At 40.6% G+C, this 24,761-nt stretch overlaps 1 protein-coding gene across 2 annotated transcripts in view; it reads right to left on the reverse strand.

Annotated features, from left to right (window-relative positions):
• Nucleotides 1–24,761, reverse strand: part of LOC105498668 (guanine deaminase) — a 110,382-nt gene that overhangs the window by 26,825 nt on the left and 58,796 nt on the right. For both annotated transcript variants that reach the window (XM_011770927.3, XM_071077670.1), the window contains exons 3-7: nt 21,737–21,908; nt 13,119–13,206; nt 11,146–11,251; nt 6,009–6,036; nt 1,846–1,953 (exon numbers count right to left, since the gene is read on the reverse strand). In XM_011770927.3, the coding sequence (XP_011769229.2) occupies nt 1,846–1,953; nt 6,009–6,036; nt 11,146–11,251; nt 13,119–13,206; nt 21,737–21,908 (502 nt within the window). The remainder of the gene's footprint in view (nt 1–1,845; nt 1,954–6,008; nt 6,037–11,145; nt 11,252–13,118; nt 13,207–21,736; nt 21,909–24,761) is intronic.

Consider the following 24,761-nt stretch of genomic DNA (forward strand, 5'->3'; position numbering starts at 1 on the left):
TGTGTGTGTGTGTGTGTGAGTGTGGGTGTGTATGTGTATGTGTAATCTCAAGGCAAATTTTTCCAACAAAGTCTTTCCAAATTCTAACCTACAGCTAGAACAAATAGAGAAGTCCTCCTTGTAGATAGTCAGGAGCCTAGCAACCTGCCTCTTCTGGAGCTCACCTTTTTTTTTGTTTTGTTTTGAGATAGGATCTGGCTCTGTCGCCCAGGCTGGAGTGCAGTGGCACAATCTCCGCTCACTGCAACCTCTGCCTCCCAGGTTCAAGTGAGTCTCCTGTCTTAGCCTCCCAAGTAGCTGGCATTACAGGCATGTGTTACCGCACCCGGCTAATTTTGTATTTTTAGCAGAGATGGGGTTTCACCACGTTGGCCAGCCTGGTCTCAAACTCCTGACCTCAAGTAATCTGCCGACCTCAGCTTCCCAAAGTGCTGGGATTACAGGCATGAGCCATTATGCCTGGCCATGCTGGCCATTTAAGAAAAGAGCTCAGTGTTCATTAAAAAACAGACAGTGGGGTTCACTTATATACGCCCCCACACTGAAAAAGGCCCCTAAGACCCTTCTGTAGGGCACCACAAAACCCAAGAGGGCATAATTAATACTTCCAATAATGGCAATGCCGTTTCTCCCTTTCCACAAGGTAGAACACGGATAACTAAATTTTTAAAAGAAAAAAATAGCAGTGTTCTGAAAACAGGTGTTTTACCCAGACAATGAACTCCATCCCTGGCCTTGAGGAAATCCCAGACCACTGATGAAATGCGTGGACAGCAATAGAAGACAGGACAACCTGATGATTTGGGTCATTTGGATAAATGTGAGTAAATGTGCATACATTCACATGCATCTGTCTGGCAAGGATAAACTTGATTTTGTTGTGTGTTCTTCTCATCTTATTTTTCATGTATTTCTAAATGTTCATTGTATTTTATTTTGTCAGCGACAGAAGCATTTTGTTTGCAAAGCAGAAATATCAGATAAGTTTTGAATTTTATCTCCAGGAGAGAAATGTGTGGGACTGAATTAAAAATTCAAATATTATAGGCTGCAAATAATAATAATAATAGGGAAGGTGAGAGCAGTTAATGGTTCCTAAGAAAATAGATTTGGGAAGCAAAAACCAAAGAAACACCAGTCTATAAATGGTAAAGAATGAATGTGTTTTCTCTGCCCTGATCTGACCTTTCTTATAAGACCATCAACTCCTAAGAGGAGAAATTTTAGTACAGTATGTAATTAAGCTTGGATGGGAGAAGGGGAACTCTCAATTTTAACCCAGATATAAGTTTTAAAAAGTGTTTTATTCCTAAATTGCAACAACTTAATGACAAAGTAAGGTACACTTTTTTGTTCTGATTTTAAATTAAGAAAACTCAGAACAAAATGGGTTTTAAATGCTATTTTGTAAGGTGGAAATTAGGTTATTTTTGTTTTTCAAATAATAGCTGGTTTCTCTAAGAATGAAGGTACAGAGCACACTGAGAAAGTATCAAGTAAAAGAGAAGAAATAAATGCATTAAATGTATCTTATGGACAATAGATAACAGTCTGTTATTGATCTTGCCATTACTTATAAAGATTTTCTTGTCTTTAGAAGACTGATCAGAAAACTTTGAGGGTATAAGGAACTTCGGGTTTCTTATCTGCAAACGCAGAGAATTGGATTAGGTGATATCTACAGAGGTCCTTTCTCTCCTGTTGTGCTGTGACTCTAGGAAATCTCAGTTGAAGAATTAGAGATTACTCAGTAAAAGAACTATAGATTATTGGAGATGACAATTTAAGGGTGCTAAGAAATCTTGCAGGTCTGCATAGAGGCATAAAGAGAAGAAGAATACCCACCTGAATGTGCAAATCACGGGTTTTAGCAATGCTGCCGAGTTCACCCATCAAAGTCTCAGAGCAGGAGAGGGAAAAACGTGGTGTCACTATGGGCTTCACTCTAGAATACTGGAGATAATTAAAAACAATTGATACCTCTTCGTTACGCCATATACCAAAATTAACTCAAGATGGATTAAAGACTTAAATGTTAAAATGAAAACTATAAAAACCCTGGAAGGGCCGGGCACGGTGGCTCACACCTGTAATCTCAGCACTTTGAGAGGCGAAGGCAGGCGGATCACCTGAGGTCGGGAGTTCGAGACCAGTCTGACTAACATGGGGAAACCCTGTCTCTACCAAAAAATACAAAATTAGCTGGGCGTGGTGGTGCATGCCTGTAATTCCAGCTACTCAGGAGGCTAAGGCAAGAGAATTGCTTGAACCTGGAAGGCGGAGGTTGTAGTGAGCCGAGATTGCGCCATTGCACTCCAGTCTAGGCAACAAGAGAGAAACTCGGTCTCAAAAAAAAAAAAAAAAAAGAAAAAAAAAGAAGAAAAAGAAAAGCAACCTTGGAAGATAACTTGGCAATACCATTCAGGACATAGGCATGGGAAAATATTTCATGACAAAGATACCAAAAGCAATTGCAAGAAAATCAAAAATTGATAAATGGGATGTAATTAAACTAAAGAGTTTCTGCACAGCAAGTGAAACCGCCAACAGAGTAAACAGACAACCAACAGAATGGGAGAAAGTTTTTGCAAACTATGCATCTGACAAAAGTCTAATTAATATCCATCATCTATAAGGAACTTAGACAAATTTATGAGAAAAAAACAACCCAATTAAAAAGTGGGCAAAGCATATGAACAGACACTTTTCACTGTTTTTCATATGATTGATGCAGCCAACAATCATGTTAAAAAAAATCTCAACATCACTGATAATTAGAGAAATGCAAATCAAAACTGCAATAAGATACCATCTCATACCAGTCAGAATGGCTATTATTAAAAAGTCAAAAAAATAGCAGATGCTAGTGAGGTTGTGGAGAAAAAGAAATGCTTATAGACTGTAGGTAGGAGTGTAAATTAGTTCAACCATTGTGAAAGACAATGTGGTGATTCCACAAAGACCTAGAGACAGAAATACCATTTGACCCAACAATCTCATTACTGGGTATATACCCAAAGGGAAATAAATCATTCTGTTATAAAGACACATGCACACATATGCTCACTGTAGCACTATTCACAATAGCAAAGGCATGGAATCAACCTAAATGCCCATCAATGATAGACTGGATAAAGAAAATATGGTATATATACACCACAGAATACTATGCAGCCATAAAAAGAGAATGAGATCATGCCCTTTGCAGGGACATGGATGAAGCTGAACGCCATTATTCTTAGCAAACTAATGCAGGAAGGGAAAGTCAAATACTGCATGTTCTCACTTATAAGTGGGAGCTAAATGATAAGAACACATGGACCCATAGAGGGGAACAACAAACAGTGGGGCCTATCGGAGGGTGGAGGATGGAAAGATGGAGAGCATCAGGAAAAATAACTAATGGGTAGTAGGCTTAATACTTGGGTGACGAAATAATCTGCACAACAAATCCCCATGACACACATTTACTTTTGTAAACAAACCTGCACATGTACCTCTGAACTTAAAAGTTTTTTTTTTAAAAAAGGGAACTATGGAGATCATGAATGTGAAGGGTACCCCAAAATGCATATCATACAGCAAGATGATTTTATGTCTTCATTTTTGGGAGCACTCCCTCATTCTAACAGTCGATGGAAGTACTGGGTTTCATGATAACAGCTCAAAGTGGAGAATAAAGGAGGGTATATTCTTCAGCACCCAATTTCAACAAAAGATCCTATCCCAAATGACAGATACTCCTCTGCTGCCACATTAAGGCTCTGATGAAGGCTAGACTGGGTAGTCTTTATGAAGAGAAGTGGAGGCTGAAGTTTTAAAAGAATGCTGGGGAGACTAAAAGTGAAGTGATAGCCAGTTCCCTTTCGGGAATACATCTTGTGCAGGTGTGCTGGTTACAGCCTTCCTGAGAACTATTCAGTTGTTGGACTGGCTCTGGTGCCACCTGAGGCGAGTGGCCAGGCAGGAGGGAAGGACTCATAGAAGGGTGGTGAGGATAAGGATCTACAAAGTTTCATCTAAATCTCTCAAGGTTAGATGGAAAGAAATTTTGAGATTCCTTATGATTTCCAATCAGGCCTCAAAAGATGATCAAGGAAGGGTCAGGCTTGCCAATCTAAGAGATTGCTTGATGGAGCCACGTGCAGCCTGTTGGGGTGGAGACAGGAAATAGCATTGTCTCCATAGGCTCACCAACACCAGGGGACCACAATGGGGGGTGCCTGCTGCATGCCTGCAGCCCATGTGAGGTGTCACACACATGGGGACCAAGGCAGCCAGTAGCAGGGGCATCAGGACTGGACACTGCCTGTGTTGCAGAGCAGGCCAAGGGCACAAGTGGCCAGAGCCAATGTTGAGGTGGCCACCAAGCAGTCCCCAACTTCCAGGTGCCACCAGTCAGCCCATGCCCATCAAGCCCTCTCCCTGCTTGCCAGATACCAATCCTGTGAAATCAGAAGATCCCAGAGGAGGGTACGGAAAACCACTGAAGAAGGGAAACCTACCCTGAGACGGTAACTCTAACCTGGGTAGTGACTGAGACTGTCCTAATAAAAATTGGATCAACTAAAAGCTTAGTGAACTTAAGATGAAGTTTACCTGCCTGACAAAATTTAGTTTTTCTGTTGCATGTAGGCATGGGGCTTGGGAGCCAAGAAAAGTACACACAATTTTAAGAATAAAGCAAGCTTGATGTTTGCACATATGTGAATGGTGTCTAAACATATCCACTAAAATTGTTAATATTTCATGATTTCAAAATTTATTTAAAACAAAACACAGAGAGCCAGGTACACAGCTGCCCCCAAGAAAGCAAAAAATGCCTGACCTCTGTTTCTGTAAGTTTGACTTTTTTTAGATTTCACAAATAAGTGTATCATGCAGTATTGTCTTTCTGTGGCTAGCTTGTTTCACTTATTGTAATGGGCTGTAGGTTCATCCACATTGTCACAAATGGCAGGATTTCCTTCCTGTTTATGGTTGAATAATATTCCATTGTGTTTGTAGATAGACATACACACTGCATTTTCTTTTTTTTTTTTTTTTTTTGGAGACGGAGTCTCGCTCTGTTGCCCAGGCTGGAGTGCAGTGGCTGGATCTCAACTCACTGCAAGCTCCGCCAATCGGGTTTACACCATTCTCCTGCCTCAGCCTCCCGAGTAGCTGGGACTACAGGCGCCCGCCGCCTCGCCCGGCTAGTTTTTTGTATTTTTTAGTAGAGACTGGGTTTCACCGTGTTAGCCAGGATGGTCTCGATCTCCTGACCTCGTGATCCGCCCGTCTCGGCCTCCCAAAGTGCTGGGATTACAGGCTTGAGCCACCGCGCCCAGCCTGCATTTTCTTTATTTACCTGTCTACGGACACTTAAGTTGTTTCCAGAGCTTGGCTATTCTGAATGATGCTGCAATGAACATAGAGGTACAGACATCTTTTCAAGATGCTTATTTTGCATCTTTTGGATATACACCCAAAAGTGGGAGAGCATGCTGACTTACGTGGGTCAAAAGTGGGATTGGATATACACCCACCACATCTCACAAGAAAATCCCAAAAATGGGATTGGATATACACCCGAAAGTGAGATTGTTGGCTTATGGGGGTCACCGTGTTAGCCAAAGATGATGGTCAAAGGGTAGAAATTTTCAGTTATAGCATGAACAAGTTCTGAGGATCTAGTGTACAGCGTGTGTGGGAATAGATGTGTTAATAAATTTTATTCTAATAATCATTAAACAGTGTATAAATATATCTAAATCATCACATTGTACACCTTGAGTGGATACAATTTTTATTTGTCAATTAAATATTTTAAGATAATTTTTTAAAAACGTCTGACTTCACTGAGCTGACAGTGACAGTCCACAGTGACACATCAGGCTCCAGGTAAATAGTTCTTCATGCATGGGATAAGCCAATCGCACACAGACTAATCACTATCAAGCAACTTTATGAATCCTACAGCTAATGCAAAGGCAAACTAAAAGCGAGCTCTAAACAAAGTTACTCACGTTCTTTTGAAGCATTTCTGACACAAATCTGAAATAAAGCAACAAATGGGTTAGAAAACTTGAGCATTTTCTTTTTTTCTTTTCTTTTTCTTTTTTTTTTTCAGACAGAGTCTGGCTTTGTCACCCAGGCTGGAGTGCAGTGGCGCGATCTTGGCTCACTTCAAGCTCTGCCTCCCGGGTTCACGCCATTCTCCTGCCTCAGCCTCCCGAGTAGCTGGGACTACAGGCGCCCGCTACCATGCCCGGCTAATTTTTTGTATTTTTAGTAGAGATGGGGTTTCACCATGTTAGCCAGGATGGTCTCGATCTCCTGACCTTGTGATCTGCCTGCCTCGGTCTCCCAAAGTGCTGGGATTACAGGCGTGAGCCACCGCAATCAGCCACTTTCAAATAAACATCTTAAAAAGGTAAAAACATGATTCTTACATATCCTGATTTTCATGCAAACATTTCTAATGCTGCACATGTTCCACCACCACTAATTAAAGATTAACAAGTAGTAATTACTCTGCTTTTTTACTTGCAGCCAGAGATGGAGTGCAAAATCACAGGGAAATGTAATCTTATCATCTAGCATCAGTCGGGCTGTTCTCAAATATTCCCACAGCACTCAAGCTGTTCTATTAGCTCAAGCTCTGTTTGGAGAAATGTTGCAATATATTGTGCTCTATGGATGTTAGAGTCATGAAGTCCTAGGCACCTGGAGGCTTTCAGAAGCCATGAAGCTCTTTACTTCAAATTCTCCTAAAGTGGAAGCTACTTGTTCCCACAATATCACCATTTATTTCCAAGGGCAGAGTTCTCTTGGCGATGAACATTGGAGTAACACAGACGGAATAGTCGAGAGGTGGTTGTGAGGTGTGTGGGGAATGGGATGGTAGTGATCCCACCAGTTTATGCCTGCAGGGATGGTGGCAACTGTAAAGACATTGAAATGGCTCCTTCTGCCCTGGCTAGGCAGCTGCAGCTTTCTGCCTTCCGGCATTTCTTTGTTTCAGAACAAAATGAGAATTAAGGTTTACTATCCACAAAAACGGATTAATAGATGAGCTGGGCTAGGCCAATGCTAAACGAAGGCGAGTACCTCCTCCTCTCTGTGAGCATATAAGCAGCCCCTCTGCTCCCTTTTCAGAGGACACTTTTAAGAGGAAAGAGGTCTGGGGAATAGAAAGAAGCTGAACTTCTAAAACTTGCATCAGAATACGTTTGGTCTTGGGAAAGATTTATATCTAAAGCATTTTCTGCTGTATCTCTTAGATGTTGAACAGAATAAAATTACATTTTGGCCAGGTGCAGTGGCTCACGCCTGTAACCTCAGCACTTTGGGAGGCTGAGGCAGGCGGCTCACTTGAGGTCAGGAGTTCGAGGCCAGTCTGGCCAATGTAGCAAAACCTCATCTCTACTAAAAACATAAAAATTAGCCAGGCATGGTGGCAGGGGCCTGTAATCCCAGCTGCTAGGGAGGCTGAGGCATGATAATCATTTGAACCTGGGAGGGGAAGGCTGCAGTGAGCAGAGACTGTGCCACTGCACTCCAGCCTGGGCGACAGGAGACTCCATCTCGGGGGAAAAAAAAAAAAAAAAAGAATACGATACAATTTCTTGCCAAATCCTTAAGGTACTACAGAAAAGCCATTTTAAAATATAAGAAAAGTATTTATATGGTCAGTAGAATCTCCTGATGTTATATGAAAAAGAACATAATGAAAATTCATAATCTCAAGCCACAGTATGACCAATAACCAAAAGTAATTTAATGAGCAAGCCATATGTACTTAAAAGCAAATCCAATCTACAGGAGAAACCCTGATCTATAATAAAGGGTAGGGAGAGGGTAAATTATTTACTTCATTTTACAAGAGGATTTACCCTGCGACTCCTATAGCAAGTTCCTGGAGGCTTTAAATATAATTTGTTACACAAAAATAATACTGACATGCAAGTTGGACAAACCCATACACTGACCTTGGCAAATGGGAAGAATGCCTCAGTGCATTAATTCATCTTTCAACTTTAATTCGACAGAGTGTGTTAATACATCTTGAGCTTCTCAGGCCTTTTTGGTTTTGGCTTCAATGATGCGTGATTAAGGGAGAAAAGTGAGGGGAAGAATACTAGAAGCATCAAGAGAAGCTCTACTGTACCACAGGAGAAAATCACAGAGAGCTGGAGTCTCTGCAGATATGCTCACAGCTATTTATTCTGTACAAAATCTTCTTTTTAAAAAATCTAATCACTTTCTACTCAACTCTTCTCTAAAGTGGATGTGAACTAGAAAACACAAATGTACATGAACACAATCTCACCCACATACTCCTATTTTTAAAAACTATTTCTATTGAAGTATAATTTACATACCATAAAATTCACCTGTTTTAAGTGCACAAACCCATGATGTTTAGTAGATTTATTGGGTTTTACAACCACTATCATAATCAAGTTTTTGAACATTCTCATCACCCCAGTTAGATTCCTTGGGCTCATTTAGTTAATAGTTATTCCTACTTCCAGCCCCAGGCAATCGCTGGTGTTCTGTCTCTACGAATTTGCATTTTCTATATATTTCATATAAATGGAATCATATAGTATGTGGCCTTTTGTGTTTGGTTTCTTTGTCTTAGCAGTGTGTTTTTAAAAATCACCCATGTTGTAGTATGCATCAGTACTTCATTCCTTTTTATGGCTGAATATTACTCCATTGTATACAACATTTTGTTTATCCATTCACCAGTTATAAACATTTTGGTTGTTGGCTGGGTGCTCACGCCTGTAATCCCAGCACTTTGGGAGACTGAGGTGGCAGATCACGAGGTCAGGAGACTGAGACCATCCTGGCTAACGTGGTGAAAGCCCGTTTCTACTAAAAATACAAAAAAATTAGCTGGGCGTGGTGGTGGGCGCCTGTAGTCCCAGCTACTCGGGAGGCTGAGGCAGGAGAATGGCATGAACCCGGGAGGCAGAGCTTGAAGTGAGCCGAGATCGCGCCACTGCACTCCAGCCTGGGCAACAGAGTGAGACTCCGTCTCAAAAAAAAAAAAAAAATTTTGGTTGCTTCCACTATTTGGTGCAAGACTAGTTCCCATATGGCCTTGGTGACCCAGCTTTTCCCCTTTTCTTACTTGTAGTTGTCAGAATAACTGTAGAATGTACTGGAAATGCAACCACCCTGAGATATGGAGAAACTGGTCAGAACAGCCTGGGCTCTGTTCCCATTCCTCCTAGAACAGGATGTTTTGCAATGTTTTAGCTCAGTGAGTCCAGTTTCATCTGGGTATAAAACCACAGGTAGAGAGAGCATGCTCCCAGGGTCCCTCAGCTATGATGTGACGTGGGGCATGCACATATGAGACTCCTGAGCAACTTTCCTGAGCCGTGGAGGATCAGTTCACCTAAGCTTCTATTGTCCCTTGCTACCTATCTGTGCATAATAAACTTGTTTCACTTAACTTGTTATATAAGTGTGCTGCCTCACTAGACTCATGCAAGTGGTGTGCAGTATTGGTGAGGTGTTTGGAGTCCTCCCCTGGGACTGACACCTGTATTCAGTGAACCTGCTCCACATTTGTCTTCTATAAATAATGACACTACGAACATTTACCTGCAAGTCTTTATGTGGAAACATGTGTTCATTTCCCTTGCACATCTTTACCTTTTATGATTCTATCTGCATATGGTACCCTATTCTTTGCGGTGGAAATCTTCCCAAAGTAGGCTGTCCAGGACCTCTGGGAATCCAGCTCCATGGCCAGCAGCAGCAGAGTGGGCCTTGTTCCCTCCCATGGTTTCTCTGTAGCCTGTGTCACCACAGAACATCCTCAGAGCCTTTATTACCGGTAGGAGAGTGAGGCCTTACTCCCTGTGAGCACAGATGTGGAACCAAAGCAGAAAAAGGAACCACACCTTCCCTCCTGTATGCCTGCGCTTCAGCTTGCAGAGATGTTCTTTCAGGTCACCTTTGTGGAGAGGGGATATTCTAGCTCCCTACGTTAGCATATTACGGCCATTCCAGCATACATCCAGAACAACTTTCCTGTTCCCAAGGTAGGATGAAATAGTAGTGAAGGATGCATATACCACCTTGAGAAAACAATACAAGATACCCAATTATGTAACTTTTGGTGGCTTCATAAAAAAAAAAATCTTCTTTGTACCTTTTTGTGCTTCTCTAAGTTCTGTACCACGGAAACATATATTACTTTGGTATCTTTTTAAAAAATCCTTTTGTAGTGAAAATCTCATTAACCTGTAAATATAACTCATTTTTCCTAACTTCTTGTATATTTTATTTCATAAATAATTCTTCACTTCCATCACCATTTTTAAATTAATATATGCTATACCAAGTATTCTTGCATACCCTCTATTTCTCTTTTATTCTCTTTATTTACATTGAATATGGGGTGAGATCTATATCATGATAGAAAGAACTTTGAGCCAGACGTGGTGGCTCATGCCTGTAATCCCAGCACTTTGGGTGGCTGAGGCAGGTGGATCACCTGAGGTCAGGAGTTCGAGACCAGCCTGGCCAACCTGGTGAAATCCCGTCTCTACTAAAAATACAAAAATTAGTTGGGTGCGATGGTGCACGCCTATAGTCCCAGCTACTCGGGAGGCTAAGGCAGGAGAATCTCTTGAACACAGAAGGTGGAGGTTTCAGTGAGCTGAGATTGCGCCATTGTACTCCAGCCTGGGTGACAGAGTGAGACTCTGTCTCAAAAAAAAAAAAAAAAAAAAAAAAAACCAGAAAAGAAAAAAAGGAACTTTGAATTTAGAGTCATAGGCCCTGGTTTTGAATTCTGGCTCCACTACTTAAAAGCTGTATGACTGTGAGCAAGCCTCTTAGCCTATGTCAGACTCAGTTTTCTTATCATAAAAGACAGATGCTTCATGGAGATTTCTATGAGGATCAAGTGTGGCACTATAAAGGAAAGCTCTTTGTGAATCATTAATGATTATCAAGTGTTTGATCAAATTCACCGTAGACTAGCTGACTCATTGCATTAAACAAAGCATTCTGAGTATGTGCACATCCCAAATGGGTGATAACAGTATCCTGTTTCCTTTTCCCATCTATAACTCCATCAATGCAGCACAAGAACTAACCTGTAAGACAAATCAAGACAAATAGGCTTTTTACCTCTCGGTTTCCTTGATCGATTCCTCAGTGGTCTCCTTGTATTCTGGAAAAGGGTCATTCAAATCCATGCAAACTTTGCCCACAAATGCCCGCTGTCCAAATTTATCTGTAAAGCATACACAAAAAGAATATGAAGGCATGTTTGTTTCTGAAACAGTACTTTTTCTAAGCTTTTAACAATCAGTTTTAAATCAAAATCATTATGGAAAAAATGAATGAAAATGTAAAAGATCATCCACCATCACACCACTTAAGAACAATAACCACCACAAACTCCCCACTATATTCAGTAAACAGTAAAAGTTTTTCTATTCATCACTTTAACCCATTACCTCCCCCATCCCCATTCTCAGGCTGTCAGGTGGGGTTTTTTTGTTTGTTTTGTTTGTTTGTTTGTTTTGTTTTTGAGACGGAGTCTCACTCGCTCTGTCATCAGGCTGGAGTGCAGTGGCGCGATCTCAGCTCATTGCAACCTCCAACTCCCCGGTTCAAGTGATTCTCCTGCCTCAGCCTCCTGAGTAGCTGGGATTACAGGCATGCACCATCACGCCCAGCTAATTTTTTTATTTTTAGTAGAGACAGGGTTTCACCATGTTGGCCAGGATGGTTTCTCCCGACCTCATGATCCACCCACCTTGGCCTCCCAAAGTGCTGGGATTACAGTAAGAAAGTTGAGGCTATATGGGACAATGGTAATTGTTTTTACAGTGTCTCCATGTCTGTCATAAAGAGATTTTCAAAAACCTTTCTGCCTCTCTCCTTACCCTGCAATTCATTTTAATAACTGGCCATTAGATTAATCTTCCTTAAAATACCACTTTCATCACATCACTCACACCTACACTCAGAACCTGTTTTGGGTCTTTGGTGCGTATTTGAGCTCTTCCACAATCTGAGCCCTCCCATCTGCCTACCTTCTTCTCCCACCGCCCCCAGGCGATGAATCCACTCCTCCCATTAAACTACTGTGGTCCTTGCATCCACTATTGACACTCCTGTTCCCATACCTGTGTCCACGTCATTTCTCCTATCCGGAGTTTGTCCTCTCCTCATGTTGTCTTTACATCAAAGCCCAGTTTAAAGGCCCCTTTCATAAAGTCTTCCTAGGTGTCCTAGTTCTGGGTTTTCTTTGCCTTCTCTGAAAACTGTAGTATCTATTTTCAGAGTCACCCATTAGGTCTTTTGCATAAGCAAACAGTGGCATCAGTGTATCAGCCAACAGTATTTACTGAGCATCTGCTATGTGCCAGGCACTGTGCCGGTTGCAAGTTTTGGACTCATCAACCTAAATCCAGAATCAGCTCTTCTTACTAGCTGTGCAACCCTGGGCATGTCACTGACCCTCTCTGAGCGTCAGTCTAACCATCTGTAACATGAGGACATCAGTAACCACCTCAGAAGGCTGTTTGCTACTGAACTAATCCTTACAGAGTGCTTTGCACAATGCTAGACATCTAGTAACAGAGGTTACTAAGGTTAGTAATCAATGTGTGTAGGTATTCTGTCTGGCTCCTCAAGGGCAGAGACTATTTTTTATCTCGTTGTGTTTCCAGCATCTAGCACAGTGCCCTGACTCTAGTCAACAGCTCTACCAACAGCCACCATGTATCTGCTGATGTAAGAAACTATTACCACAGCTAGAATTAGTCAAGTTTCCCTAAGAAGCCCTAAATTAATACACAAAATTCAGACTCATATATATCATTCCGTAACCAAAAATCCTAAGTAAATAATCAGAGTACTTAGAAAATAGAACACACTCTATGATACAGTTTTCTATTTTCTAAGTACTTCAGAAAATTTTCTAAGGGCCACAGTGACACACAGACACTTAATTACTTGCAAAAGAATGTAATGCTCATGTTCTAGCAATTAAAAGGCAGATCTGCCCACAAGGACATATAAGTTGTTTGCCACGATGGTCTGGCTGTCTTTGCTTGATGTGCCCATAAATCATGCTTTCATTTGCTCACCTGTAATTTCAGCAAGGAGCAGAGATGAGTCAGTGTGAAGTGTTCCAAAGTAACAAGCTGTGGTTGTTCCATTCTTTAGTGTTCTCCTCTAAAAATAAATCACAAAAACCATGAATCACGTGTGCTCAGAAAAGTCACATGATACATCCAGAGGAAAACAGAATTTTAGTTTTTAATTTTAAAATGTTTTTATTTAAAGGTATGCCATCTTGATGTCGAGTAGTTAGGTAAATGGCAAAAAGTATTTATATTTCAAAAGTTAGCTGGAAGAGAAGCTGATACTTCTGATATTTTCTGGATTCACACAGTTCTGCGCTTCAGAATTCATTAAAATGTGATACTAATGAATTCCTTCTTTCTTAGGATTGTTTAAGGATATCCAAATTTTATTGCATCTGGGAGTACATAAATAAGATTTTTCTTCTACTACAGAAAAAAAATATTCAGCCAGACTTTTAGCTCAACCTGCAAGGTTGATCACATATACCTCCTTTCCTTTGCAAATTACAACTAACATAACAGTAAAGGAGTAAAAACGTTATTAACCCACAAGAAGAACATGAGAGGAGAGGCATGAGCAGAGAAAATATTTCATCATCTTCTCAGAAGACAAAAAACATGGACAAGAACCTGGAAGCAACTTGGAAAGAAGGAGAGAAGTGTGTGGGTTTTAGCAGGGGATTGGGTGGAAGTTTGTGTGGGTATGATTGAACACTGGCAGGAACCTTGTTGAAATCAGCCAACCACCCTTAACCTCTTCCCTGTAGGAGAGATTTACTCTTTATAGAACCTGGATAGTATTTAAGAGGTTACAAGCCCCAAAAGAGAAGGTAAAGCAGAGGTTTAAGTGAAAATCTGGCCAACCTCAAGGGCACTCAGTCATTTTCCTCAGAGTACCACATGTACTACTCCCACAACTCCTGGCAGGGGACTAGAGGATTCTTTTCTAGAGAAAATGAATGACTCTAAAAGAAGGATGTCTTCACAATGACATTTGGGACCCAAATTCACTGCCTTCACTACTCATCCTATAATGAAGTTACCATCAACAAGTGCTACCTCTACCCAGATATTCCAGTCAGCACCTTACAGCATCACAGTATGAATGTATGTCCAGGATTTGATAGGCATTGGAGGGAATCTATTATCAAAAAGATAAGGAGGAGGAGAAAGAATCTGGAAAAAATCTTAGAGGAAACATAATCTCTAAGGTCAGAAGAAAACTCAGTTAAAAGAAAACAACTATGACTCACATCCTCAAAGAAATAAAAGACACTATTGCACCCACAAAACAAGAACAGAATGCTATGAAAATCAGAAAGCAGGAGCTCTCCAAAAGTAAAAATATTATAAATGAAATGTGGAAGCCAGTAGGAGGGTTGTAGGATAAATTATAAGAGAATTGCTCAGGAAAAGGAAAAGATGAAAATCAAAGGTGAGAACATAAGAAAATTAGGCTCAATCTAGGCAGTCTGACGTTTAGAATAAGAAATCTAAATTTTTTTTTAATAAATGGAAGGGAAAAAATATGAAAAATACACTCATCTCTAAAATTAAAATCCTCATAGAATTATCAGCACAGGGAATAAAAAGAGAACCCAAAGTAAGGCATGTAATTTTGAGATATTAAGTCTGTAAGTATAGAAAAGATGCTAAAAACTCTAGGAAAAAAAGAACTGGTCACAGATCAATGACAGGCCTCACAACGACATTGGATTTCTCACTAACAATGCTGGAAGCAGAACAATGCCTTCATATTCAACTCATATATATCATTCTGTAACCAAAAATCCTAAGTAAATAATCAAAGTACTTAGAAAATAGAACACACTCTATTATATAGTTTTCTATTTTCTAAGTACTTTAGAAAATTTTCTAAGGGCCACAGTGACACACAGACACTTAACTACTTGCAAAAAAACACAATGCTCATGTTCTAGCAATTCAAAAGGAGGTCTTCCCACAAGTACATATAAGTTGTTTGTCACAATAGGAGTTTTTTTTTTTTTTTTTTTTTTTTGAGAAGGAGTCTCACTCTGTCGCCCAGGCTGGAGTGCAGTGGCCGGATCTCGGCTCACTGCAAGCTCCACCTCCCAGGTTTACACCATTCTCCTGCCTCCGCCTCCCGAGTAGCTGGGACTACAGGCGTCTGCCACCACGCCCGTCTAGTTTTTTGTATTTTTTTAGTAAAGATGGAGTTTCACCGTGTTAGCCAGGATGGTCTCGATCTCCTGACCTCGTGATCCACCCGTCTCGGCCTCCCAAAGTGCTGGGATTACAGGCTTGAGCCACCACGCCCGGCCAGGAGTTATTTTTTAACATACAATTTTATACCCCGGTAAATTATCAATCAAGTGTGAAGGTAGCATAGAAATATGATTAAGTACTGAATGACTTGAAAATGTTGCTCTCCATGAACTCTTTCTTAGGAAGTTTTTAGAAACTGTCTTTTAGTAAAACGCAAAAGTAATCCAAAGAAAAGTAATTCCTGGATCCAGGGAGTGGGCATTAAAGGCAAGAAAGAGGCAAAGAGAATACCAAGATTACAGTAGTGCCAGAGAGAATGCTGGCTAGAAACAAAGGAATGGGAGGAGGTGAAAAGATCCTCAAGAAAGAAAATGGAACTGATATTGCCTGACCTGTCTGAGCACTTGGGAAAAGGACTAGCGGATTGAGTACTTTGGGGCATATCTTTAGCAGAAGCTTTTAAAGTGCAGAGGAAAACCCTCCAGACGGTGGCTCTTGCTTATGTTTTGCCTGTTATTAGCTATGGGACCTTGAGAAAGTTGCTTACATTCCATGTTTCCTCCTTTGTGAAAAAAGAGGGTTTTCTTGACATCAGAAGCTCAAGTGTCTGCAGCATTGAGAGAGTTTGGAGTTAGGATAATAGAAAGGAACGTGCCGTACCTTGGACAGTAGCCTCTAACAAGATTCAGTGTGTTGCATTTTGTTGTTGTTGTTGTTGTTGTTGTTGTTATTTTAGGTTTTGTTTCTTGAGACAGGGTCTTGCTCTGGAGTGCAGTGGTGCCGTCACACATCACAGCTCACTGTAGCCTTGAATTCTTGGGCTCGAGAGAGCCTTCCACCTCAGCCTCCCAAGTAGCTGGGACTACAGATGCATGCCACCATGCCTAGCTATTTTTTGTTTGTTTGTTTGTTTGTTTGTTTTGAGATGGAGTCTCGCTCTGTCGCCCAGGCTGGAGTGCAGTGGCCGGATCTCAGCTCACTGCAAGCTCTGCCTCCCGGGTTTACGCCGTTCTCCTGCCTCAGCCTCCCGAGTAGCTGGGACTACAGGCACCCGCCACCTCGCCCGGCTAGTTTTTTGTATTTTTTAGTAGAGAGGGGGTTTCACCGTGTTAGCCAGGATGGTCTCGATCTCCTGACCTCGTGATCCGCCCGTCTCGGCCTCCCAAAGTGCTGGGATTACAGGCTTGAGCCACCACGCCCAGCGCTATTTTTTTTTTTTTAAGACAAGCCCTTGCTATGTTACCCAGGCCGGTCTTGAATTCATGACCCCAAGTGATCCTCTTGCCCTCAGACTCCCAAAGTTGTTGGAATTACAGGCATGAGCCACCACACCTGGCCCAGTCAATTGTTTTAAAAAAGCAAATGAGAACTCAGCAACATTGGTTAGTCCCAAAAGTCAAAAGAATTTGGAAACCTGTCAATTTTTCCAAATATTAAGACAATTTCCATGTAAAACAAAAAGATCTGGCTACCAGTAGAGGATGTTAAGAACTTGTCAGTTACAGACAAGGATGAACTCTCCATCACAAATCCAGGTGAAAAGCCAATACCATGACAAAGGTATCAAATTTAATCTCCAGCAACTAGAAAAGTGTATGGGTTCTAGGAGGTGCTTAGTAAATATCTACTGAATGAACACCTGAGGAAGCAGAATTACTAAAACAACAAGAGACATAAAATGAACAAAAAATAGCATACTTCAATGAATAGGACAGGGTGTCGTATCCTTGAAAGAGGAACAGGTTATTATAAATAGTAAGAGTGAATTAATGATTTACAAAATTGGCCCATACCATTTCCTAAGAATGTAGTATGAAAGAAAAGTTTAGAGACATGAAAATAGAACAGAAGTTTCAACATTTTTCTAATAGTAATTATTAAAAGAAAGAATATATTGAAGAGAGGAATATACTCAGAAAGAAAGAGACAGAAGGAGAAATAACAGAATTCCTAGAAACAGAAGGAAAACAGGCGTTCTCTTATTGAAAGAACTATGTATTAAAGAGAATGAACTGAATAATTAAACTGAGAATGAATTGAGATGATCAACAATTATAATTTCAAAATATCAGGAATGAAGAAAAAAATCCCAAAGGCCAGAAAATTAACTAGAAAGAAATGGGAATCAGATTGATGTCGGCACATTGGATGCTGATAAATAATTTCAAAAAGAATTATCTCTACAGCTAAGGCATTGTTCAAGAGTCAAAAAAAAAAAATAAAAGTAAAGCCATTTTTGATAATTCTAGGTTTTAGAATATTTATCACCCACCTGATTGGAAAGAATTGTCAGAGGATATATTCCAACAAAAATGAATGAAGACAGGGATCCAAGTTGCAAAATAAAAAGCAAAGTTCATTGTTAAATTATAATTATTATTGAGAAGGAGTCTTGCTCTGTCACCCAGGCTGGAGTGCAATGGCACACCTTGGCTCACTGCAACCTCCACCTCCTGGGTTCAAGTGATTCTCCTGCCTCAGCCTCCTGGGTAGCTGGGATTACAGGCACCCACCATCATGCCTGGCTAATTTTTGTATTTTTAGTAGAGGCGGGGTTTTACCATGTTGGCTAGGCTGGTCTTGAACTCCTGACCTCAGGTAATATCCGCCCGCCTAGGCCTCCCAAAGTGCTGGGATTATAGGCATGAGCCACTGTGTCCAGCCCTCATTGTTAAATTAAGTGCAGATGTTAACAAATAAAAAACTGGAATTAAATTGAGATAATTTTTTAAAATTAAACTTAAAAGTTAAATTAAATACAGTATACATGGCAAAAAAATGTAACTAAAATCTCAGATGATATAACATAGGACATGGCAAAAAGGGTAGGAATGAAGAAGGGAACAGAATGAAAATGCTCTTGTCTCACCATTATGGGAGAATATGGAGCAAAATAATAGAACTGTTCAAGACTTTTAACAGCTTCATCTCATAAAGATAGAAATAAAGTCAAATCAACAGAGAAAACACAGTCTTCTTTTAAAAAATTGCAGAATAATCATAAAAATTAACCTTTTATTGGGTCATAAATCTCAGCTATCCCCAAGAAAAATGACACATTACATTTACTAACCAAACTAAAATAAAACTCAAAATTAAAACAGACATGTAATTTAAATTTTTCAAAATTTTCAAAATTTTAAGCACTTTTCTACAATCTTAAAGATGAAATCAAAATGGAAAGCAGGGGCTATTTAGAAGCACTACACAAACACTGACAGTAAGCCCCTTCCTCAGTGTTGGGCCTAAACCAGGAGGTATGTGGCTTATGTGGGGAGAAGCTTTTAATGAATGAGAAATTGCAGCTTCAGATTGGACTGTGTTAAAGTAAACTAAATTTGGCCTGAGCACGCTTCTCAACTTTGAGTTCATAAGGAACTGCAACCTAACTTAGTATATCAACTCACTGAAAGCCTAATTAGTAATATGCTTTTGTAACAAATAGCTGAGTCTCAGCCAGTCACAGCAGCTGAGCTCTAGCCAGTCACAGGTGCCAAGTGATCAGAACAAGTTTGAATAAGGCAAACCCAGAGCTGTAACAATCAAGCTGGTGCTGTACCTCACTTCCATTTTCTGTCTTAAATGCTGCCTGCCCACATTGCTGGGCAGAGTTCTCTGAACCTTTCTTGGTTCTGAGAGCTGCCTGATTCTGGAATCGTTCTTTGCTGAATTTACTCTGTTAAATTTAGTTTGTGTGAAGTTTTTCTTTCAACAACTAGAATGAACTGAAAACACTAGAAAGTTCAGGAACTGCCCTAATTACAGTAAAGGGACCGGACAGGGAGACCCCTGAGAAAGGGAAGAAGGAAGGGAGGAAGGAAACCCAAAGCTACTCCTGTTTATTCCCACTGAGCTCAGCCCATTGAGTAGGCTATGTGGCTAGTTAACACATCTCAACACCCTTAAACAGATGTCAGTCATACCCTCAGTGCCTCCAACTTAAAAGTTTGTGGGCCCACATTCATTCATTCTCAGACACATAAGAAACATAGGAGATGTGCTCTCCAATTTTTTTTTTTTTTTTTGAGACAGAGTCTTGCTCTGTCACCCAGGCTGGAGTGCAGTGGCCTGATCTTGGCTCATTGCAACCTCCTCCTCCTGAGTTCAAGCGATTCTCATGCCTCAGCCTCCTGAGTAGCTGAGCTTACAGGTGCATGCCACCATGCCCAGCTAATTTTTGAATTTTTAGTAGGACGGGGTTTCACCATGTTGGCCAGGCTGGTCTTGAACTCCTGACCTCAGGTGATCTGCCCACCTTGGTGTCCCAAAGTGCCAGGATTACAGGCCTGACATCAAATACTTAAACCACCACCACACTTGGCCTGACATCAAATACTTGAACAAATCTCTGATGTCAGAAATAATTTATATGGAGTATTGCCCGAAAAATATATAGTCCTTGATACTCTATCTCTCTAAATATGAAAGAATGATCTATCTGGACTTTTTGGTAGTATAGCATCTTTACGATATATATTTTGACAGCATAGTGTCTATCCATACTAAGGAATACTGAGATTAATTTTCTTGAGTTTCAGTATGAAGCATAGATATGCTTTACCTTAACAAATGTGTTTTTTAATCATAAAAGCAGAGTAAATTTCGTAACTGATTTCCCTCTTTGGGTCAGGTTCTAGAAATGTAAAGCCAAATTCATGACAAACTAACAAATGCATGGACCCCCACAGTAGACAATGATTACTTGGTTTTATTTTACTTTTCCCTCCCCCTTGTTTTCTTCTCCTTTATTACATGACTCATTTTCTTTTGTTGTATATTACATAATTTTCAGCTATCTCACATTCTTTTAGAACAATGTGAGGTATAAATAAATTTTGAGAATAAAGATTTGGTGTGGTTAACACCATTCATTAACACAATGCGCCAGCTACTTTATACACAGCTTTAGTCCTTCTCAGCTTTTCTAGTGTCATGTGGTGCATGCTAAATGTGTAAGATCCACAATTGCACTGAATTTATAATTATGTGAGGCAAGTATATAAATGCTAGCACTTGCTTGGCCAGGCGTGGCAGCTCAAGCCTGTAATCCCAACAATTTGGGAGGCCGAGGCCAGTGGATCTTGAGGTCAAGAGTTCAAGACCAGCCTGACCTATATGGTGAAACCCTGTCTCTACTAAAAATACATAAATTAGCCGGGCATGGTGGCAGGTGCCTGTAATCTCAGCTACTTGGGAGACTGAGGCAGGAGATTGCTTGAACCTGGGCGGCAGAGGTTGCAGTGAGCCGAGATCATACCACTGCATTCCAGCCTGGGTGACAGAGTGAGACTTTGTCTTAACAAAAAAAAAAAAAAAAAAAGTTAGCACTTGCTTTTACTCTTTAAGGCTGGAATGATGCAAGACCAAAAAAACTGGCAAGATGGTTAGGTCAGTAGATGTGGAAGGCTTATAATACTGCCACCACCACATGTAGTGAACACCTTAGGAGGAATCAATGGGTCCGACAAAAATCCATGAGTGTTCAGACCAAGTGCGCTGAACACCCAAGACATAACGGTCAGATAAGGCGGCATTTCCGCTTTCGCTCCTTTACTGCAGAAACTGTTCCTGATTCCTGAGTGGATTCTGGTTCTGGGCATAGGATTGGAGTACAAAGAAAGGAACTGATTTTCCTGAAAGAGGAGAAGGAAGGACACTTTCAGAGCCTTCAACATATGGCTGGCACACACTACTGCCACTGTTCAATGACTGTACTAGCCCCAGAGTTCCCTCTAGTGGTGTCAGTGCTCAAGTCACATTACCAAGTGCCTCCTTGCAAAGCTCCCAGAGTAACACAATATCCCTTCTAACAGTAATTTAAATTTTTAATTTTAAATTTCCTTGGCTATTTTTAAAGCAAACAAATAGAGCTCTTACCACGTGCCAGGCACTATTCTAAGAATTTTACAAATATTAACTTGCTTAATTATCACGAGAATCCTGTGAAATAGGTACTATAATGATCTCTATTTTTTACAGATGGGAAAAGTGAGTCACATAACTCTGCAAAGGTCACATAACGAATCCATATGGTCCTCAGAAGAGCATTACGGATTGGCAGGAGTAGGGAACCACACATATTCAGTAAACCCAAATTTGGTAAAGTAAAACCCAGGAAGTAAAAGAGTAACGTAAAACCCACCAGATTGGGGTTTTGGAAACTCGGATTCAAATTCTGTCTTTGCCACTGACTAGCTATGTAGGTAAAGTGGTCACAAACTCACTGGACTGTTAAAAAAAAAAACTTAAAAATTCTCTGTGGCCCATCTTAGGCTTAACTGCCTATGCTTTATAATTTATATCTGTCCTAGGAAACTGATACTCCTATAGATGACCACACAGAATATCATACTCACACACAAGATACTTACGACAACTCTGGTATATACTTCTTCCGCAAAGTCAATGTTCTGGAATCTGTGTTCTGCAGGAAACGTGTACTTGGTCAGACACTCCAAGAGTGGCAGGTCTACGTTACTTCCAGAAAAGGAATACTGAGAGGCATGGATGTGTGTATCAACCAGCCCAGGCATGAAGAACTCACTGGAAATTAAGATGAGAAGAAAAGTGTTTAATAATATCTATCTTCATTTTCCGTATTTTTTAAATCACATTTTTTCCTAAGCATGATTTCACTGTTCACCCCACACAGGTTTATAAGTGACACCATCAGACAACTGTAAATTCTCCAATTATTTAGAGGTCAGGACATAAAAATGAAGCTCTGCTAGGAGAGATATAGCTCCTAGGTTGGAATAGCTGGTGGGGGGTTAACCAGTGATGATGGAGGGAGGGAAAAACACAGCATTGAGAAGAGGCAAAGCAGCAGTGGCACAAGAAAGGAGGGGAGCCCTGATTTAATCCTGAGACTTTGTTCTCACAACGGGTGGCTGTAGGTCAGAGAGCAAGAATGCAAGAGGAGGTCTTTAAAACTTCTATAGTCATGCTGAGGAATGTGCACACGAGTCACTAAGGGGGACTAAAGGTGAGAAACAGACCGGCTGCAATTTTAGACTCAGCAGTCATCTTGATCTTGTCTGACCACAAGAAACCTAGTCTTTTCCCATGTGTTACAGAAACTGAGTTCTGAAATAGAAGCAGCAAGAGCAAGCTGGTTAGGGACAGGTGATCTCAGGAGATGGACCACAAACGGGCAGTGGTGTAAGTGGTGAAGTGAAGAGGGGGTTATGATGCTGTGGCAACCACGCTCAGGAGGCTTGTGATCACTAATGCTGCCACCATGATCCACCAATTCATATTCATATTTCTATTAATTCTTAAAATTAGAAAGTCCTGGAAAGTGTTCAGAGGCAGCACCCACAGAATTGAGGCAGTATGGTGCTGACAGACACTTAATGTTTTTCTAAAGAGCTAATGCAGTTCACCACAGTCTCTAGTAAGTATCCAACCTCATCCACACAGATATTTGCCAAAAGATGGGACCCTCTACTGCCACCATTATCCTAGGTAAATATTCAATCACATAAGCAACTTGAACTTGAAACCTGACATCACAAAGAATTCCTCATGCTATCAAATCAAATGTATACATACCACCTAACTGTAAGCCTAAGAAAGCCATGAGTAACTCTAAATGCTTTATTTTAAAACAAGAGCAAGGAATGGCAGACTCAGTGGTCACTTTGATCTTGTCTGACTACAAGAAAGCCTCTACATCACATGGAAAAGACTAGCTTTTTTTGTAGTCAGTTATTGTAATAATGATGGTGACGGCAGCTAATGTTTCCTGAATATGTACATTCACTAGGCACTGGCACAGTGTTCTACATACATCATCTCATCTGTGGGCAGCAGCTAAGTGTATACATTCTGGTTTGGGCCTGCTTAGATCTGAAATCAGGTTTGACCATAAATCAGCAGTTAGATATTTGACATATTACAAAAAAAAAAAAAAAAAAAAAAAAATCTCTGTGTGACTCAGTTTCCCCTTATGTAAAATGGAGATAGTAGTAGCATCATAGAGCTGACGTGAGGCTGTATTTAGTGTGTGTAAGAACAATGCCTAGATAATGGAAAGCATCAAAAATGTTATGGATGATGATGATGATGTAATGTTCACAAGAAACTTACGAAGTATGAGAGTACTGTTACCCTCCTTTACATAAGGGTAAGCTAAAGCTCAGGGAATTTATGTAGCTTGAGAAAAAGTAACTGTTAACCAGTCAGTTTTGGAGCTGGGATTCAAACCCAGGCAGTTTGTTGGTTCAGTACTCTTGGTCACTACGTTCCACGTGATGGAACTGTTAATTCACTAACTATGGAAATAAAGAACTTTTAAGGACATCAGAAAGTCAGCATTAAGTGGGCCTATAAGGTGGGAAGCACTCCGAAAGGGAAGGTGGAGTACGGATTTCTCTCAGCTATCAGTCACTGACCTCTCCACAATGTCAATCCTTTGGGTCTTTGCTTTCTCTCCCATCATAAAATGGAATAGCAGCGTAACTTCCTCATGCAGTTAAATTGTTTAACCAAATAATATTTCCCAAATGTCTACTCTGTTTAGGAAACTCTGCCAAGCCCTGTGGAGAGTCCAGAGAAAAATAAGGCATATTGTCCTCAAAGACTTTATAATCTAGTTGAGGAGATTACGGGTGAATGAGGGAGGGAGAGAGGAGGAAGAAAAAGGAGGAGAAAGAAAAAGGAGAGGAAGAGAAGAGGAAATTAGCTAGGCATGGTGGCGGGCGACTGTAGTCCCAGCTACTCAGGAGGCTGAGGCAGGAGAACAGTGTGAACCTGAAAGGTGGAGCTTTCAGTGAGCCAAGATCGCACCGCTGCACTCCAGCCTAGGTGACGGAGCAAGACTCCTTCTCAAAAAAAAAAAAAAAAAAAAAAAGGAGGAGGAAGAAGGGAAAAAGAAAAAGGAGGAAACAGGGAGAGGTAGATCTGGTCTCAGACATAAAAAGTCTTAGTGAGCAATTTCACTTCTATTTACCCAAATGCAATAAAACATAGGTTTAAGAAAAGAATTGTACGAGAATGTTCATAGAAGTTGTATGCATACTAGCCCCAAACTGGAAGCAATGTAAATATCTACCACCAGAAAATATGGATAAACAAACCATGGTTCAATGTAATACTATGCAGCAATAAAAGTGAATGAACTGATGGACACAACAATATGAATATGTCAAAAACATTAGGTTGAATGGAAGAATTCAGACACAAAAGAGTACATATTGAGTTATTCTATGTATATGATGTTCAAAAATAGTCAAAAGTAATCTGTGTGAGAGAAGACAAACAATGTCTGCCTATCGGGGCAGTAGAGACTGGAAGGGGCTCAAGGGAACTTTCTAGGATAAGAATGTTTTACATCTTGACTGGTGCGCTGGTTATGTGGGTATATATGTATTTGCCAAAACTTATCAAATTATG

The sequence above is a fragment of the Macaca nemestrina genome, chromosome 14, assembly GCF_043159975.1.
Source record: "Macaca nemestrina isolate mMacNem1 chromosome 14, mMacNem.hap1, whole genome shotgun sequence".
Taxonomy (NCBI): domain Eukaryota; kingdom Metazoa; phylum Chordata; class Mammalia; order Primates; family Cercopithecidae; genus Macaca; species Macaca nemestrina.